Source organism: Anarrhichthys ocellatus, unplaced genomic scaffold, assembly GCF_004355925.1.
Source record: "Anarrhichthys ocellatus isolate YVR2014 unplaced genomic scaffold, GSC_Weel_1.0 scaffold44, whole genome shotgun sequence".
Lineage (NCBI taxonomy): Eukaryota > Metazoa > Chordata > Actinopteri > Perciformes > Anarhichadidae > Anarrhichthys > Anarrhichthys ocellatus.
This window is the reverse complement of record NW_022280074.1, coordinates 2,968,891-2,989,402: the sequence shown is the minus strand read 5'-3', so window position 1 is coordinate 2,989,402 and position 20,512 is coordinate 2,968,891. Positions and strand designations below refer to the sequence as shown.

General features: G+C 42.6%; 1 protein-coding gene across 3 annotated transcripts in view; it reads left to right on the top strand.

Moving 5' to 3' along the window:
- LOC116395115 (vitamin D3 receptor A) overlaps positions 1-15,276 on the top strand; it is a 64,022-nt gene extending 48,746 nt beyond the window's left edge. For all 3 annotated transcript variants that reach the window (XM_031868697.1, XM_031868698.1, XM_031868699.1), the window contains 6 exons: positions 5,873-6,057; positions 8,068-8,167; positions 9,387-9,564; positions 12,557-12,708; positions 13,316-13,432; positions 14,055-15,276. In XM_031868697.1, coding sequence (XP_031724557.1) covers positions 5,873-6,057; positions 8,068-8,167; positions 9,387-9,564; positions 12,557-12,708; positions 13,316-13,432; positions 14,055-14,308 — 986 coding nt within the window. In that variant the 3' untranslated portion in view covers positions 14,309-15,276. The remainder of the gene's footprint in view (positions 1-5,872; positions 6,058-8,067; positions 8,168-9,386; positions 9,565-12,556; positions 12,709-13,315; positions 13,433-14,054) is intronic.
- Positions 15,277-20,512: the final 5,236 nt, after the last annotated feature.

Below are 20,512 nucleotides of genomic sequence, written 5' to 3'. Positions count from 1 at the left end.
CTCCCCCCTCTTTGCGTGTGCCCCAAAGAAAAATGACCGCCCCCCCCCCCCCCCCCCCCCCCCCCCCCCAACCCCTTTTTTTCTGTTTGCATTTCTTTCTGTCTCAACTTGTCTTTGCTGGTCTCTGGTCTCACCACATCACTCCATCCAATCAGTCCCTTTCCAAACAGCAAACTCCTCTTTTGGTTAACTGCAGTGCGCAGTGGGGGGTGGTCAAGATGCCCTTTGATGGTCTGTTGTTTTTCTTTGGGTCGACCCCTGCCTTAATGATGCCGTCCTGGCTGGGGACTGACCGGTCCAGTCATGACCCCGGCTTTAGAATAGCTGCTTTGACAGGCCTGTGCCAAACTTTGCCCAAACTGTGCCTATTCATGATCTGGCTTCTGGCTACATACTCGGTCGTCCTCACCGCGGAGGAGTTGTTGTCGGCAGTCGGCTCTTGGCGTGGGACCGGGTGGACATTGGAGCGTAGCCCAAGCCTAATTAATGACTGTCGGTTCAAAGAGATGAAAGCCAAGTAAATCCTTTGGCTAGCTAAGCAGTAAGAGTCATTCAGTTGCCTTTTTAAGACCGTGTAGCCAAAATGTTGTTGTTGTTGTTGTTGTTGTTGCTGTCTGCATCGCCACATTATGCGCTTATGTAACGGCGCTCCTGTGGTTGCCATTCAGGGTGCAATCACTGAAAATCCTCAGATATAGTTGTTTACAGCTTCCAGGAAAACAACCAGTATTCAGTATGAGGTGCATGATCTCAACACATCCGTGCCATCCCATTGGTCTCTTAAATTAGCAGTTACTCGAAAGTATGCATTTATTTGGTTTATTTATTCCTTTAATCCAAATTTGTACTTACCATTGCCGAAGGCAAAAGCTGCAGCAACATATTTAATTAACGATTTAGGAATAGGTAACAACAAACCATTTAGACATTTCTGTATTAACAGAGGAAGATGGTAAAACAGTTTGACCACATAAAAGTACATTTAGAGGAAGTTACTACAAACAAGGTCTCTATCTCTTAAAAACGGTACACGACTTGCCTGTAAACCTTTAAAAGAAATTGCATCATTTGATAGAGCTAAATTAAATGTCAGTTTGGTACGAATCGTGAGAGAGTGTCTCTGTTGCTGCCAGACTGTTGGTGCATATGTGCGCGTATTATGACCTCATGGCTCTGGGCCTGTCTCTCTTTGGCAGTCGTGATGTCTGTCTGTCTGCACAGTCGAGCGATCGGTCACTATGGCAGAGAGTCAAAAGGATTATATGGGCCGAGGCATTCAGGGGTCAGTGCATTACTCCATCAGTGACTGGATGACGTGAACACTAACTTTAACTATAAAATACCATGGAAGTAGTAGGTAGTACTGTTATGTTATTGAGCAGTATTATATATATATATATATATATATGTCCTGTTTCTTTGTTTCCTGTGTGCTATATTTAGGGTGCCACACGATGCTGAAGAAGCAAAGCTGTGTGTAATTAACTTGCTAGATAATACGTATCCTTTTTTTGGTTCAGTGGTAAATATTTGCTCTGAATACATAAATGTATAATCCCCCCCCTATCTTCTTATTGCCATTGCCACTCTTCCTGCTTCTTTTCTCTGGACTCCACAGAGACATTGTGTTCTGAAACAAATAGTAGACAAACACGTACCCGAACACAGCATGTTAAAGTTAACAGTTTCTAAATTCAAAATTCTGAGAATTTCTATGATTCAGAGGATGCCTCCACACGGTCCGGCGGCGGCTAGTTGCTAATTGTGCTAACATTGGAACAGTGTGTATGTACGGCACCAATGTGGTAGACATTACTGCACTATACCATTACATAGTAAATAGTTATTTGCTGCTATATTAAGGCTCTGAATTTTGAATTTAGCACATTGTCATGATTAGTAGTTAGTAGTTGTGCGTGTGTGTGTGTGTGTGTGTGTGTGTGTGTGTGTGTGTGGGTGTGTTCGCTCAGCTTGTTCCTCTATAATGAGCATATACAGGCACGTATTTGGCACGGTTTCTATTTTATGACGTCTTTAATCTTATAACTCAATTAAAGCAATGACTGTGATATAGTGTCAAAATGTGTTTCAATTTAAGGAATAAACCAACAAGAAATGTAACACAGAAGGATTTCTTTCAGACCACCTCATTACAGATGTCGCATCGGCAAATGGAACATTTGAGCCGCCTGTTTTTCATCTTTATAAAATCTCTTCAGGCACAGCTTGTATTCCGGGGTTTCCTGTTTCACACCACAAGTGGCCGCTCCGCAACACACATCCAGATGTTGGGTCAGTCAGTGTGTTGCTGAGAGGCGCCTTTTTAAAGGAAAAATATTGTACAGCAGGAATTGTTGGGGTTCGGGTTAGAGTGTTGAAATGGCCTTTCCACAACAACAGTTTTTTACTGGAGCAACCAGACTAACGGCAGCTGCACGGTTTATGGGTAGATCTCAGAGGGCTGTGAGATACCAGTCATAGAGAGACATCTAGAGACTCGGCACTTTGACATTTTAGAAAGCCAATAGACCGAGATGCTGTTGCTAGTGTGACCAACTCAGCCTTCCCGCTATGTTCATCCACTCATGGCCGACCACAGCTGGTTTCAGAACCCAGTAGTTGTCTTTAATGATTTCTTTTTAAGGTATTGAAAAGCAAACAAAACAATATTAATTCTTTACGTATCGCAGTGCATTGGGTTTTAAAGCCAATAGATCTGTTGTGAACTGTAATACATAATGAGTGTTGTGAATATAACATTACAAAGTAATGTAATGCTCTAAGACAGGGGTGTCAAACTCATTTTCACTCCGGGCCACATCACATCAGCATCAGGGTCGCCCTCAAAGGGCCGGTTGTAACTGTAAGACTGTATAACTGTAACTACTCCTAACATATTGTTAAATAACTGTCTCTGCTTTTGATTATTGTTTATTCAAGTGTAAAAATATTGTACATGCAGTTATATAAATGTAAAAATATATTTAAGCACATTTCTGTTATTATAACATAAATCATTTTAATTTAGGGTTAATTAACCCACATTACTCTATCAAAGATCAAACTGTTAAAGAAAATAACAAAGACAAATATCAAACACAAGTTATTACATTGACTTTGTTCAAAGCTATTTTTGTCACCTCTCTGCATCACTAATGTCCCGCCCTGCCGTCGTCCCGTGCATGGCAGCTACATCCAAGAGCTCCTCACTGAGAGTCAGGTCTGCCTTGAGCCTCTTATGAACATTGATAGATGATGTATCTCGTCTCTCAGCTAGCTGTGTTGTTAGATTGCTGCTAGTTCCTGAACTCGGTCTGCGATGGTGTTTCTTCACAAACTGACATTTGTAAAAATCTGTATCTGGTCGGAGCTCACCTGCTCACATACCTTTAGCATGCACTGGGCTGTAGCTTGTGTAAATATATTCTGCTGTGATTGCAGTCTGCCTTTTCATTCTTGGACAATTTGATGTTTTTCTTGGAGGCTAAATTTAGCTCCGTGTTTGGTGTCAAAATGCCGACGTGAATTGTATCCTTCATCACCGACACTGCCTCATAACACTGAAGACAGACCCGTTGTTCTCCCTGAAGCACAGACATGTATCCGCTTTCCCATCTTAAATTACATTTTCTTCCCTCTGCATCAATTTTTCTCTTCGTGGACATTTTGGGATTATTTGTCATCTTTTTCAACTCAATCACTTGTTGGAAAACCTCTTTACGGTCTGTTCCCTCTCCTGTCCACCTGTTTTAAAAAAAAAGGTAATAACTAATTAACCATATTGTTACCAAGTGACTGTTAGGAGGACAAGTAATCAATGTCCAGCCACGGTGATAATACTTCACAACATGCTATCTCATAATTTCAACTTTCTATCTCATAATTTCGACCATGGGGATATTTTTATTTTCAAGTCTAACTTTAAATTTTTTTTCCAAAATTAAAAAAAAACAAACAACTTTTTATTTTTTATTATTTTTTTTGCTGGTGGATTCGCGGGCCTTGAGTTTGACACATGTGCTCTAAGACATGTGGAAGTGGCACGCAAACCCAGGAATTCCCAAAAGATCCTCTCATCTAGTCAAAACCTAAGAGAGTCTCTGCAAACAGTATGTCTAATCCATTCTGCACCACCGTTCCACTCCGCCCGCAGTCTCGACCCCTGCAGCATGAATAAGGCAAAAGGCACTTAAACATCCAGCATCGGCCGCACTAAAAAGGCAGCAGACATGACGGGCCTTTTCTGCTTGCCGAAATCAGGACATGTATGGTTCATGTAACCTGAGATGGAAATATTTGGAGCTTACATTACTGCCCCCTCACCTAGTTTTGAAAACTAACTTTGTTTAACTGTGGACAAGTAGCACTTTATCTCTTAAAGCCCCAATCCACCTTCGAACTGAACTCTTTATTCCTGCTATCGCAGCCAGTTCTGGCAATATTTTGAGATATGAACATCCCTCCTAACACGCTCGGAATGAGTGGACACTAACAATATTGCGTTTGAAAATGTCTTGACTCCTCCAAAGTGTTGTCAAGGTACAGCATCACAGCTTTTCTTGAAACTCATCATAATAAGGGGAATAGAACAACCCCATGAAACCCCAACCATTAAATAAACAAGATGTTCAAGTACCTGGATTGATTAAAAGAACTACCAAAATTAATATAAAAAACACTACGCCTAAAATTTGAAAATAACGTTCTTTAAAATCATAAAGTAGTTCAAATAAAATTATTTATATACCTTGAAGAGAGGTAAACAAGCAGAAACTGAATTGTAGCACGCTATCATTCTGAGATACTCTTTTACAAATGAGGGCTGTCATGCAAAATTGCTGTTTATATTTTAAACTTTTGGCAGTATTGATATTTCCTTAAACACGAAAACCAAATCTTAATAGATTCATTGCGGCCCAAACCGACGGCAACCCCCGGGTCTGAAAGGTGAAGCCAATGCAGAAGTGTCTTAAACTTGCATTCTCTCTACTGACCAGCAGGGGGCGACTCCTCTGGTTACAAAAAGAAGTCTGAGTCAGGTTGTATAGAAGTCTATGAGAAAATGACTCTACTTCTCTCTTGATTCATTACCTCAGTAAACATTGTAAACATGAGTTTATGGTCTCAATCACTAGTTTCAAGTCTTCTTCAATACAGCATGATGTTCATTTAGTTAATGATGGTCCATTTAGAGTCAAATAGACCATAAAGCAGGGGATGCTTTTGGGGCGGGGATACCTTGTAATTGACAGGTCGCTACCACTTTGTTGTCCGGTGTGGGAGTTGTCTCTGTTTTTCGTGTCACAACTTTTAACTCTTTCATTGTGTTTTCAGTTCATGAAAGTTAATCGTAACGATTGTTACCTTTAGTTCTTTCCTGTCATTAACAGTGTAATGCAGAGAGTGCAAAGACAGTGTGCTGTCACTACGCACTGTGCAACCACTTGTCTAGACCTGTTCATGTGTTCACTTTCACTAGATACACAATGAGAGGAGTCCAGATCAGTTACACCGTGTGATACTTTGGGTGTTAATGGAGCTCCCTTTACATTAAATCCAAGACTTGTCCGCAGCTTTCTCTCTTTTGGTTCTTTTTTTTGATGGATTTCATCATCAGATTTTCAATGTTTGCGCATGAATGCTATTCAGTACCTAAACGAATTTAGTTTATGATGTAAGGAGGGTTTAAAGTACATTGTGGCAATGTATGTTTAATGATAATTTTAACTGATTTTGCCTTTTTTTCATTGTTTCTTTTGGGACTTTGACATCAATATTTGTGAATACTGATTTGTGCGTGTGCTGGGGAGTTTTTTACGTCCACTCCATGTAAGATTTTTTTATTTATCTTCCATTCCATCCTCTTTCACAGTCATCCTGACAGACGAGGAGGTTCAGAGGAAGAAGGACATGATAATGAAGAGGAAAGAGGAGGAGGCAGCCCGGGAGGCGATGAGGCCACGCCTGAACGAGGAGCAGTCCCAGATCATCTCCAGTCTGGTGGAGGCTCACCACAAGACCTACGATGCCTCCTATTCTGACTTCTCCCGCTTCAGGGTTAGTCCAGCACAAAGTTTCCTCCTCTACCGCAACCACACTCAGTTTTCATTTATCATCTGTGCAGCCAAAATCACTTTGTTGTCCACCATAAATATGGGTGCAGCAGGTCATGATGTCATGCAACGGAAGGGAGGCTTCCCTGAAACACGGCATCAGACCATAATGCTACGTTTCCCAGTGAAAAGCTAATTGATACAGAAGCAACTTTTCTTTCAACACAAGTTCCGTATACCACAGTGTACTTGATGTGTAATTTCAAGGTATCAGCCTGTCACCACAGAAACTAAATTCCTTGGAGGTTAAATGCTGAAGATCTGAGCAAACAACAAGAAAGTAATAATATGATATGGATACCATCTGCTCTGGTACACCACATCATAACAGACCTTGGCATTCTCTCTTTTAGTTTGTGTCCATTACTGCAAGTGGCAGCAGTATAAAGTATGTATCTGTCCTTACTTAATTTATACCATGGCCACTGAGAATACTTTGTTTGGCTTTGATCACCTTCTAGTGACTGGACAGTTTGGCTGTAAACTGGAGGCAAGGACAGCACCAGTGAGGCTTAGCTAAACGTCTCTGAGCTCGCACTATGTGTGTGTGTGTTTGGAGTTTGCTTGAATCCTGATGTCCAAACCGAGCATATATGTGACCCCTTTGTAGACGGTGGTACTCCCGTTTATCAACACTGGTCAGCCTTGTTAACCCCTGCCTGTTTAACTAGATGTTGCCTACTAACGCAAATATTCTGAGGCTGAGGAACGGTGTTTTATGTTTTAAACAAAGGGATCAAATTTTCTTATGTGTAAGTTTTAAATATCAGGTTCAGGTTACTTTTATTTGTACCCGTAGGTAGACTTGGTTTGCAATATAAGGCGAGGCATCCATCTGGACACACATTACAATCAACACAGACAACAAGACAAACATGATAAAAGTACACAAGGCTTACAAATATGATAACATTTGGAGTTTTCTTGGCACGTGGCTGTGGTAAAAGTATCATAATAAGCACATAATACACACTTAAGGGTTCAATTCCATCGACATTTCGGTTTCTTTGGCCAAAACCATTTTATACAACTAGCAATGGGATCACACCATCTGCTATCACAAGTTGGGCCAGGGGCATAAAGTAGGAGGCCGATGGCCCCTTCCCTATTTCCTACCTCTCCTTTTCTGGCGCCCTTGCTCGGACCATACCCATCTTTAAACTGAGACTTAATCTTGTTCTCAACTACACATCTGCATAGTTTTGTGTTTGCATCTTGCGCAGTTGCAACGCTATCGCGGTGACAAAATCTCTCCACATAGAAATATTAACATCTGGCAAAGTGCCTCCCGTGATCTTGAGACAGCCGTAAATAGTTCCTGTAACCTCAGTCACATTTACTTCAGGCCAACACGTCGGCTACCATTGCACATTTGTGATTTCAATTAGTAACAACAGACACCAAAAGCGTTGATCCGCCCGACGGAGGCGGCGTATTTTCTTTCTCCACATCACAAACTTGATACTTTCAGAGGACGTTCTCCCCGCAGACCACAACAATTCGGTCTTCCAGATGGAGGATGCAGATTGGATGGAACGTCTCAAAACACTTCTCCCTTTGTCTGTTATCAAAAAGCGGCAAGTGTGATTCTAGCACACACTGTGCAGACGGATACTAAATTGTAGGTGTCACTTTGGGCTGAGTGTGAACCTCTTCAAAATGAAGCACTCCATCACAATAGATCAGACTAAAGAACACTGAGGTGTACTTCAGAAGTGATTAGCAATCGTCTCCTTAAATAGACTGATGCACACTAAATAAGAACATGACGATGGCCACAAACGGATACTTTTCATGGAAAACACCCAGTGTCATTGCTTTTATGCGTTTTATGACGCCCCCTCAAAGAAGTTACCCCCCCCACCCCCCGGTGGACGAGCCCCAGCAGTGCATTGAGTTGGGAACTTGTTGCGCTGCTGTATTAATATTTGTGTTTCTCTGTGTGTGTTCACAGCCTCCGGTGCGTGAAGGCCCAGTAACACGCAGTGCCAGCAGAGCCGCCTCCCTTCACTCTTTGTCCGATGCCTCCTCTGACTCATTCAACCACTCACCTGGTGAGAGTCGTCATCCTCCTCCTTTTTCTTCTTTTCCCATCCTTGTTCGTTTTTCATGCTTCAGGGTTAACTTCACCAAGGACACAGTTGTGACGAACTCTGTTGATTTACAAACACATTGGGATACAAACAGCAACCATCTGCCCGCTGTTGGTCTCTGCTCTCTTACTAAGTTTTATTGTGCCAGTGAAAGCCTATTCGTAGTCTATGTACAACCGCTACTCTTTTACTCAGCAAGGCCCCTCACTGGAGAAACAAGCACATGGGCTATGCATGCATCAGTGTTTCCCACAGGATTTTGTGAGACTGTGGTCGGTGGACTTCAAACCCTCTAGGGAGGGCAAGAAAATTGAGTGCATTTTAAAGTTAAATGCATCAATGTGGTGCACTTTGAGAGTACAATTAAGAGCCTAGAAGCACAAAAACGTGGTAAATGAGACAGGGGTCCGTATTTTTAGACGGGCAGAACCCCTGATGCACTCTGAGGAGAATCGGACCCCGTCCCTCCCCTCAGGCACACCACCTGTTGAGAAGTGTAAATATATTTTCAGTTCATCAAGGCCACAGTAATTAATGGGAAACACTGGTGCATACTTCTTACACTCATGACATAAAACTCAATGTGTTTAATGGTATATTTATTGCGAAGGCTGTTGTATATTTACCTATATACAGTAGCCTGTTGTCCTTGATGGATGGGAAGTGATAAGTGCAATTAAATAAAGTGACTGTTTTGGGGTTATTTCATGTAAATATAACGGCATATCCACAGGTCTTTACAAGTCTGAAATGGTCTGCAATTACCAAAACAAAGGCTTTAAAATCATACAAAAAAAAATCATATTTTAAACGTTATGTATATTTGTACTCATCTACGTTTTGTGTTAATGTAGATTTTTCTTATATTGCTCATTTTAGCTTCAAAATGATAGCTTCATTATAGTTGTTAGTCGTCCCAAGGTAGAAGCTTCTGGGAATGCCAATAAAGAAATAAACTACTTATTTTTCCAGCTTTTTATTTCTGTTTTTTTAATTGATTTTCAATCTGTGAACTCACCTCCTGTTTTGCCATGTTCAACCTCTCACTGGCTCTTTGCCTTTTCTGTGTGTTCAGCATGCTTCCCTTCCCTACCCTAATCACTCCCTTACTCTGCCTCGGCCCTCTCCTTGCTTTCTTTCCTCTGTGCTCATCTTGTCTCCTAATCCCCTCCTCAAACAGAATCTGTGGACACCAAGATGAACTTCAGCAGCCTGTTAATGATGTACCAGGACGGAGCGAGCAGTCCAGACTCCAGTGAGGAGGACACAAAGCTTTCTATGCTGCCCCACCTGGCTGACCTGGTCTCCTACAGCATCCAGAAGGTCATCGGCTTCGCCAAGATGATCCCAGGCTTCAGGTACAAACCGACACACAGGAACGGACATTCAGCAGTGGGGGCTGTCCCGGATATCACACCAATGTAATGTAGTACATTTATTATAGTTAAATCTGAAAAGCACTTGACCGTAAAGTACAGCGCTGCAGCACAGTGGCTCTAAAGCAATGTCGGTCAGCTTCATTGCAACAACCGACCACTAGACTGGCCGCTTTAAGCCCCATACAAAACATGTACTAACCGTGTTACTATGTTTTATACACGCAAACTCATTGCAGGGTAATCCGTCCGTGGTGTACACTTGAAGCTCCGTCACCAGCCTGTTACCACGGTAACAGTAAAATAGGGTCCTTATAACTGTCCTTGGTGCTGAAGATTTTCTCTGTCATTCATAAAAACAATTCCTATTCTTCAGAACTCTGAGAGCGAAAGCCTGTCGAATGCCTGTCCTCATATTTCACAAAGACGTCGCTCCATAGAAGTCCTCAATTTAAATAAAGTGATCAATTTGATTTTTATTTTTTACTTATGAACTCGACTCTCTTTAATGAATATAACTTGTATGACCCGTATGGGTGCGCATGATGCATGTGTGTTTGCATGTTATGAAACGGAACAATAATCGTTGACGTGCTAGCTTTGCATTTACCTACATTTATTCCTGCTGCTCACCTCATTGTGGAGCCGAGTCTCAGCTGTATGTAGTATTTCCTCTGGGAATATAGAGTAAGAGTGTCTGGAAATACATTGTTTACCCAGAAGATGCTGCAAAAAGATGATAACTTGGAGGTCTATGCAGCTCTAAGCATTGACTAAAGGTGTTCGGATGTGTTCTCATCCTGGAGATTAACTCCGGTAACACCCTTAAACCTCAGGGCAACTCTGGCCGTTGATTTGTGAAGCACTTCTTGAAAGTGTTGTGAAGCACTTCTTGAAAGTGTTGTGAAGCACTTCTTGAAAGTGTTGTGAAGCACTTCTTCAAAGTGTTTACCTTCTCAGTCTCACACACCCTATTTTGTCCCTGACTGTGCTGCACAGTTTTCATTCAAGGTCTCCAGGCCTCTTACACACCCCGTCAATACCTTGTTGTGGTCATCTACTTTCACACAGAACGTGAATATTAACTTAATTAACTAATTCAGCCATGACAAAGGCAGTGCAGATCCACTCCATCTGTTCTTGCCTTTCACAATGAAAGACTGAGTACACTGCGTAGCTGTTTACCAGAGGGAACTCAAATTCACTCATAATATTTTGCTGAAAGGAAGCTCAATCATATAGCTTACAGTAGCTCAGGCTCTACAACAATTCACCTCAGACAGACGTTGCTCCGGCTCAATAGGATCCTGGTAGTTGGTCCTCTGCCTGCACAAATCTAACCTTTTGTTTCAGAAGGGTTGAAGCGATCGCAAAATTGGCCTTTAGTCCGCAGCATTTTATTAATACAGGCAATACTGTTTGAAAATGACTTAACTACTTTTTCAATTTTTTACCTATGCCTCATATACTGTAACACTGCAGCGATCCAATCAATTCAGTTCTTCCCTGGAATAACTCTGCTGCAACAACAAGAACAAAAAAGACTTTCTATTGAGTGCAAAATAAATTCGTAGCATCAGAAAACGCTTTTTCCACGAGTAGTGGGGACCCTTTATGGCTTTCCTTAAGTCACACCTGCTTCTGTCAGTGTGTGGAGATACACATACTGTAGTACTGCATATACAGTCAATATTAAATGAAACATAGGGGGCTCTGCATGTGCACTGTGCGTGTGTGTGTGTGTGTGTGTGCTTTTATGGTCAGCCTGGGGTTGGAAACTGTTGCTACAGTAACCATATAATTCATTAATACATTCATTGTGCTTGTTGTGCTTCTCAGTCCACCCCACCACACACTCACACTCAGACATGAACAAACATTTACGTGTTGGTGGTTAAGTAGAACCTTCTGACAGTTAGTGTTATTTTGCCACGTGGATAATTGCAATCAGATGCAAAATAAAAGGGCACATTGCACTCAGCATCTTTTGTGATCAGACCTTGAGATTGGGCAGATGGTGTTTGCAAATGATGCACAATCATGGTGTGATCAGCTGCCGCCATTCACTCTTTGTGAATTTTTGCACTCAGTGTTGTTTGCCACACATTGCCCACCGTGGATGTATAAAGAGAACTGGATACAGTGTTGGAGGCACGCCCCGTTCATTCCTATGAAAGTGGCGCATGAAGTCAAAAATGTTTGATTTGGGATTGTAAGATTCAGATAGAATGACCCGGATCTTCTGCCAATCTGAAGCATCCATGGGCCCACAGAGCAGGCGCAGTAGGGCTTCCTTTAACCCCGCCTCCCAGCCTTCGGTCCAGCCTCGTTCTCGGCCTAGGAAAATAACTCCGACACAGAAGTTGTAATTACCATTTGGAAACTATGTCAAATTTGCTTCCCAGCCCGGTGCTCTTGCTTTGGGCTTGAATAGCACACACCAGCACACACCAACCCCATGTATATGATAGCTCAAACAGTAGACAGTTGTCTCTGTCTACTGTTTGATTTGATGCAGAACTCTTAGTCATACTTTTGTTACAAACATAAAACCTACTTGTTGTTTTGGAAATGCACAGATTTTTTGGGTTGATTCCTATGTTTTGTTTTGTTTTTTTAAAGTCCGACCTGATGATTTTCTTTTTTTTTCTGAGAACTGTAATTGACAGAATACACAAACATTTTTGTAACTTTTCTTTCATGGAAAATTGAAATTCAATTGTATGTTCATTAGAAACTCTTCCTCTACAACTAAAGCAATACTAAATATAAGTGTTTTTTGAGGAGTTGATAGAATACAAAGACAACTGTTGCTCCTGAAGTTAAAAAGTAAAATAAAGAAAACTAAAATAAAGCTGAAGCTGAAGTAAAGACACCACCAAAGACCCCCCCTTGTCATAAGTGTGTCAAACCTGTCAGTGCCTGTGAACATTGATCCATTAACATCCCGTATCTGTGACTGTGTGTGTTCCAGAGAGCTGACCGCAGAAGACCAGATCGCTCTGTTGAAGTCGAGTGCCATTGAGATCATCATGCTGCGTTCGAACCAGTCCTTCAGTCTGGAGGACATGTCCTGGAGCTGCGGGGGGCCGGACTTCAAATACTGCATCAACGACGTCACAAAGGGTCGGTCACATCTCACTGTCGATCTCGAAACTAAAAAAAAAAGGAAGCATGGCAAAAGTGGACCTTGTTTTTTTTGCGTTTTACCTGCTAAAGTACATAAAGACAAAGACTTTATGTACTTTAGCAGACTTTAAAGACTGCGCACACAGGCCTTGCTTATTGATGACACATCCTCTCAGTACACACACACACACATACATACGTATATACGTACACGCACACACACCTTTTCTTCCCTGTTCACCCAAAGGCTACAGCATCAAGCATTTCTTTTTCTCCCACCTTATATAACGTAACCTTACATGATCACACACACACACTGCTTTTTCTACGCACATTTGCACATGACTGTGACATTTGGACTTCAGGTATTTTCATGGAAGCAATAAAGCAGCCGCAAACACACACTCCGCTTTTAGTCACTCACACATGCAGGGCAAGAGGCAAAAAGAGAGTAACGCTTCATCCTTGAAGCCCACTGCTGTATAAAGTGTGTTTCTCATTTATGAATCAATAAAAAAAAGCCTCTCTTAGTGGCAGAAGATGCAACCGACTCTGCAGCACTAACGGTATGTTTCTGTGTCGCCCCCCCCCCCCCCCACCGTAGCGGGTCACACTCTGGATCTGTTGGAGCCGCTGGTGAAGTTCCAGGTCGGCCTGAAGAAACTCAACCTGCACGAGGAGGAACACGTGCTGCTCATGGCCATCTGCCTGCTCTCCCCAGGTACTGCTAGTGTTGTGTGCTTTTTTTTTTTTTTTTTTGCCAAACAGTGGAGCAAGGGGGCTGTGTCGCTTGCTGAACAGCCAAGAATTCACACATGTGGTGAAGGATGTTTGTTAGCGAACGAAATCACTGAATGAGGTCAAGCAGCAAGTCCCACTTCAAGAATAGGCGATGAGTCATTCCCCATCTCGAACATGTCAAAGGCTGTCTGGTTCCACTATTAAACGCTATTGTGAGTTAAAGAGCCAACGAGCTTTGATAAATGCTTCTGTTCAAAGCCTTCTTTCAAGATGGGAACAAATTCAAGCGCAGAAATCTGAAGATGTATTCATCTCCAAAGAGAAAACGCTGCTCTTTCACGATAAAACTCGCATTATATTGCACTGTATATGCAAAATATATACGATGAATTGCAACCAGTCAGATATATATACACATAAACACAGTAACGTGGTTAGTGTGTCTTATGTAGTTCTGTAATGGACAGTATTGTTTCAACTGGGCTTGAACGTCCTGACTGATGTTCTCTCGTTCTCTCGCTCTCTCTCTCTCTCTCTTCCCATCCACCTGAACCTTACCCTGCTTTCCTTTTCTCCCTGTGCCCCCCCCTCCCCGATGGCAGACCGCCCCGGCGTCCAAGACCACGTCCGCATCGAGCAGCTCCAGGACCACCTGTCGGAGACGCTGCAGGCCTACATCCAGGTGAACCACCCCGGCGGGCGCCTCCTCTACGCCAAGATGATCCAGAAGCTGGCCGACCTGCGCAGCCTGAACGAGGAGCACTCCAAGCAGTACCGCTCGCTCTCCTTCCAGCCCGAGCACAGCATGCAGCTCACCCCGCTGGTGCTGGAAGTGTTCGGCAGCGAGGTGTCATAGCGGAGGAGGCAGCGGCAGCGCGCTCGCTCGCATGCACACACACACTGATAACCAACCCTTACCGCCCCTTTCCCCCCCAAGAGAACCCCAGCCCTGATACACCTGGACGTGAAGGATAGTCGGATAGCTAGACGGTTACCTTCACCTCTTCATTATCACCTCCCTATCCTCCTCCTCCTCCCGACCTCAAGCTGCAAGACCCAGATGCCTGGATTTATGGATTGAATACACCTCAATATGCTCTCAGATAGCCAGATTGTATTTTAAAGCTCGGGACTTGCAAAACACAGCGACGCATTAAGTCAGGCAGATATCCTTGACTCATCGACATCCACAACAGACCCCGATCCTCTCCAAATCCCCAAACTCGCCTCTTCCCATGAGTCAATTTTTCCCCCGGACATCCCCGCTAGATTCCTGCCATTTTCTTTTTTTTTTTACAGTGAAGACAGCTTGATGGATGTGACGGCCGCGCGCGCCACCCTCCTACCATCATCCTCAATGACATCAATGTTCATTGTTCAGTGTTCACATCATCTTCGGTGACTGACGGGAATATATATATGCCACGCTGGCACCTGCGGGGTGGAAAGCGATGTTAGTACAATCGTGTTAGGGTAGCTATAAACTGCTGTTGACGGCAAAGTAATCAAAATATATTCAACATCAACATGGCCAGCAAGCTTACTATAATGGAATTTCAAAGTAGTTGGGCTGCTTGGCCCCGTGTATCTGTGTGTGTTTCAAAGAGAGGTCTCGGACGGTCAGCTGAAGCGAAGAGAAGCAGTTTAAGTCGGAACGCTTCAGTGCGGGAACGGTGAGAGGAGATGTGAGATTTGGAGGAATGAGTAAAAGGAGGTCGGAGAGATGGAGGGATGTGCTACGCTTGGAATTCCCTGTTCACAAGACAAAAGGGAATTTCACAAAACAAGAATGTATGTATAATGCTATATAAATATAAATGAAACGTATAAGCTGATATACATATATATATATATATATATATATACATATATATGTATATGTATTTATATGAATATATATATATATTTAAGAAAGTGAAACATGGTTGCTTCCATGGAAGCAAATAGTTCCGAGTGTTGTATAGAGGACTCGGAGGCCCCTCCTCAGTCGTGTGTGTGTGTGTGTGTGTGTGTGTTGTCTTTCAAAAGACAAATGCACACACACACACTCACAAGAGAGCGCTGAGAAGTGTGTGGGGAGTCCTTCTATTTGTGTGACGTGTGTACAGTATATGAGAATATTGATGGACCACAAGGGGGTGTGTGCAGGCGCCGGGCTGAGGGGCTTCGGTGCAGGGAAGCACGATGTCGTTTTTTTCTTTTTTCTTTTTCTCTGGGACCTGTGAATTTTGTAGACTGACACATGCAAGCACGACGTCATGTTTCGTGGATAGTGACTATCCCAAAAATATATATTTTTTATTTCCGGCTGGTTAGATTGCTGCTAAGACAGTTAGCGATAGATATAGTTGGACCGAAACCAACTGCCGGCTGTCTGCCTCAGGGAAACGTTTGTCTGGTGATGTTGTTGGACGTGGTGTTTATGGTGTGTGTGGCGTAAGCTTACAATCATAAGACAGAGATTGTTTAGTTTTCTTTTTTTTTGAAGCTCCAGGCATCACTGTGATTTCTAATCATGCTAAATAACAGCAGAAGTAAGCTAAAAGTGGAACTTTTTTGAGATAACGATTACTACAAGATTTTCATTCCTAAACGATTCAGAACTCCTCTTATGAAATGGTGATCATTGTTGCACCTTCACATTAAATGGCTACAATACAGAGCCATGCATTTTAAACTGTTGAGTGATAATATCAGCCTTCATTTTTATTTTTTCAAGTGAATAATCGACAGAAGGTAGCAATGTATAGTTGTTAAACAGTGCACAGCCTGTGGCAGTTATGAAACACGGAGAAAGAACTCAAGCCTCCTAGTTTTTTTAGTTGTTTTTTTCACATCTTTATCATTTCAACACCAGCCACATAAGCGAGGTTTTGGATGTTACTCATCAACATCACTACATATCATATCATATGTCTCAGCCCGTGCTCACCCCTCATGCGGACCTGGATCACCCCCTTGTGGACAAACTCTGTAAATACCACTTGCTAAGTCTGTACATAGTTTAGAGATTAATGTAGGCAAAATACTAAGAGAATTCAGTTGTTGATGGCGAGATGCTCTCGGAGATACGGCACTATATGCAATCAGAAGATGGACTCTTTACATTGTGTTCAACTCGAAAGGGCAGAGTTTGGCGATCCTGGTCCGGTCGCTGAGTTGTTTCAGCGTGCGCTAAAGAAGATTGGCCACGATGGCTTTTTAACAGCCGACTAAAACCACCCAGCATTCTGCAAATTCAGATCCAACCAATTTTATAGCAAGAAAATGCTGATATTGGTGTGTTTTTCACAAATCAACACACCTGAAAGAGCCTGGTTTCATACCAATACAGGCCCTAATAAATGGCCGGAATAGGTCCAACCCTGTATTGAATGACGCTCTTACTAGTGCAATGAACAAGACCTGGCAATCTGATGTGTCATAATTGTAACATTCCCAGCGGGGGGTTGCTTTGGTTGATCATTCCCACTGGCTGAGTCTCGTGCACCATGAACACTCTGAAACATCAGTGTGAGAATCCGGCGGCCTTTTTAAAGGCACCCAACAACTCAGTGTCTCCTCACCAGGAAGCGTCCTCTCTGTCCGTTTCCAAGCTTATGGATGTACATCTTTTCCCTTTCTAAAGTCTATCAATAAGCTTTCGACAACTATACAGTATATTCATAATGTTTTTGTTTTTGGTGAAAATCTTTTTTTTTTTCTCTATTTTCTTTTGTTCTTTTCAAGATTGTCAATATGTGTCAGAGTGTGCTGTCTCTAGCTAGCGCTTGGCTTGCTGCGCTGTGACGTAATGAAGCAGAAGTGAGACCTGGTGGACTCCTGGAGCCTTTTCCAAGAGCAAAGCGGTTAAGCTCCACCCAAAGCAGTTAAGCTCCACCCCCCATGTTAACCTTGATAAGCATGCGAAAACGGAATAGCCCTTTTCTTTTTTTTAAATAAAGATGCGGCTTCACTTTCTTGTTTGGACCGGGAAGGGACACTGGCACTCACTCTCCTTCCTTTTCCATTGTTTTAATGGAATAAAACAAAAAAAGACAATGCAGCTTTGTTTCACCTGGAGCTGCACCCTAAAAGGGGGGGGGGGGGGACCCCGTGGAGATAAAATCGTCTCATTTGTCGATGGAAAAGGCAGTCCCAGGCTCTGAGAGAAAAAAACCCCGCTACATCTGCTTTTCCAGAAGCAGGATGTGAAACACAATCAAGTAATCATGGACTAACACTGCCTCAACCGACTTACACGGGAATTAGCCAATGGCAAACTGTCGCAGCAGCGGCGTGGGCCGCGTACCTCTTCATTCACCATCCGACCATCTAACCTCTTCTTCTTCTTCTCCTCTTCTTCTGCAATAGCCTATTATTACAGCAGGACTACTCTTCATAGCTTTAACTCGGCAGCCGCTCAGGCTCTGCTTTCGTACAACTATGGTTCACACAAGGGCTGATGGGAGTCTGAAGTTTAGTGAAACAGCTGCTGTGGAATTGGATCGTGTCACTTTACTGTGGAAAAGAAAAGAAAGACAATGCGGATATTGGCTCCTTTTTTTGTCCTGTTTGACCCCGAAAGCCCTTTGGATTGGACCTCCAGAAGACTGTCTAATCTGTATAGAAGATCTCAGTATTTTTTTAGAAATGAGAATCTGCCACAGGCAGAGACATAGTGGCGCGCTCTACAGGCAAGAGTGTGCAGTGACTGACGAGATGTCGCCTCCAGAAACCCAAAGTGTGACGCTACCGTTTCTCATAACCTCTTGGAATTTTAGATTTTTAAAATACAAAAAATATCATTGTTTGTTAACGAGTAGTTGTTGAAACACATGAGAAACTGGACTTTTTTACATTCAACTTCTACATCTGTTTCAAAAGGAGTGCAGGTCAGGGCGACGGGAGCGCCCTCGGTGGGACAGGCCTCTCTGAGCTCGGCAACATCGCGCTCATTCCGCTCTTTAGCCGCTCTCGGCCCCTTTCAGCCCTCCTCCCCTCAACCCATGCTCCACCTCAGTAGCCTTACTTATGGAAACCTCACTCAGCTGGAAACATTGAACTGATACCTCAATATTTTACAGGATGACTTTCCACAACAGCCTTTAAGGAAACCAAACATAGACTCATGCAACACTCTCTCTCTCACTCACACACACACACACACACACCAACCACAGATCTCTCTCCTCAGCAAACTTTGCAAAGTTTTTTTTTTTTACATCAGAACGTATGGGACACTAGATGCCAGCTGTATAAAGAAGAAGGTTGTCTGGTAGAATCCTCTCGCCAGTAGACCAGTTGAGTGGATCCCAATGTTTCTCTGTGTTAACCGTCGCTTTATACTCGCGTGGTCCTCATCTCTGCCTCTTAAGTGTTTCCTGTTGTCTCTCTGTCTCAGACAGATGACGTGCCGCTATAAGCTCTGGCGCTGCGTTCAACCAAACATACTACCTCTTTATATATATATATATATATATATATATATATATATAGCCGCAGCAATTTATTTTAATACTACGTTAGAAGGTTTTTTTGTGTATGTGTACAGTCAAATTCATTTTATTTCCCTTTTCTTTTCAAATGCTGGATGATTTTGTTTTACCTCAAATCTCAATATAAACCTATAAAAGTCAATAAATCAGAGGCCTCATGAGCATCACGTCGCGTGTTTAAATGCATGTTAAGACCCGCGTTCACATCGCAGCTGATTAGAGTTAGGAGAGAGCGAAAAAGCATATAATTCCCCCCAAAAACAAATTTGAAATCGCGAAGCTGTTAAAATAACAAAATATGCAAAATCTGTATCACTGCAGACGTGGAAAAGAAAATAGCACGTTTTAAAAATCATAATAATTGGTAACAGAAGCAGTTTAACCAACACAGACTGCTTTTTAATCAAGCTGATTTTTAAAGAATACATAATCCAGAAAAATCAGATCCGATCAGCAAATCGTATTTGAGAGTCTGCTATGTGAATGAAGCATACAACCACAGGCAGCGGGGGTTCGCCTCTGATAACCGCCCCGTCCTAAGTACTGTCTTCTATGTAAACAGTACTTCACGCCCAACGCGGGCGTCTCCCTCGTGCCACTTGGCTTTGAGCAGCAGGTTCCCCGTGTGTTTTGCTTTCCCTAAAAACGTCTGAAAAGGGTTTGTAACGTTGGGATCCCGTGTTAAATATTCTAGATACAAATAGTGTGTATTCCTTTTTCTACTCGAAACCCACCTCAGCACTCTGCCTTCTTCTAAAGCCCTCTTAACTCTGCTACTGAGTCCTTCGTTCATTTGCTGCATCCGCTCAGCTTTCAGGTAACCAGGCCTTCGGAATATATGCTGTAAACGACGACGCGACGCGCCTTTTAGTGAACACTACTTACTGCATCCACTCATGAATCACACTTCAGCTCACGGCACGCGGGAAACCAAAAAAAAGAAAAAGCTTCTGGCAGATAGGGAAATTCATGGATTGGTTGAGTTTATTCAGATCTTTAAAGTATTTCATATTTAATGGTACCGATCTTTTATTAGCGTCAGTATGTTATTTGTTTCACGGCCTTATGGGAAAAAGAATACAATGAAATATTTTGACTCATTTGGTAAAAGTGACACCCAATTTATCTCTATCCAATTAAAAGAAGCCCTTCAGAACAGATGTTTTTTTGTTGATTAATTGCACCCTGGGAAATTATTCAAATTAGAAAGACTGAATATTGAACTTTAGCAGATTTTTGAACCGCGTTTGAACCCGAGGAGAGTCAAGAACGTCATCTGCTGCTCTGATTGCATTTCTCTGCTACCTCTTTAAATATGCGCCTGCTCACACGCACACTCACACGTAAACAACTGCACTCACGCCGACCGAAAAAGACAGACACCGAACACAGCGCACTAACACTCAGACACACACACTGCACATTTGTGTGCACTTATTTATCCTTCACCAGCAAATATTTTGCCAATGATGCACTTGTCTTTTTGTCTCTAAAATGCTCTGCAAAATGTGTGCCGTCTAAAATAGGTTTGTTGTTGTCATCTTTATTTTTCTTCAACAACTCTAATCTATATAGCAAAGTCC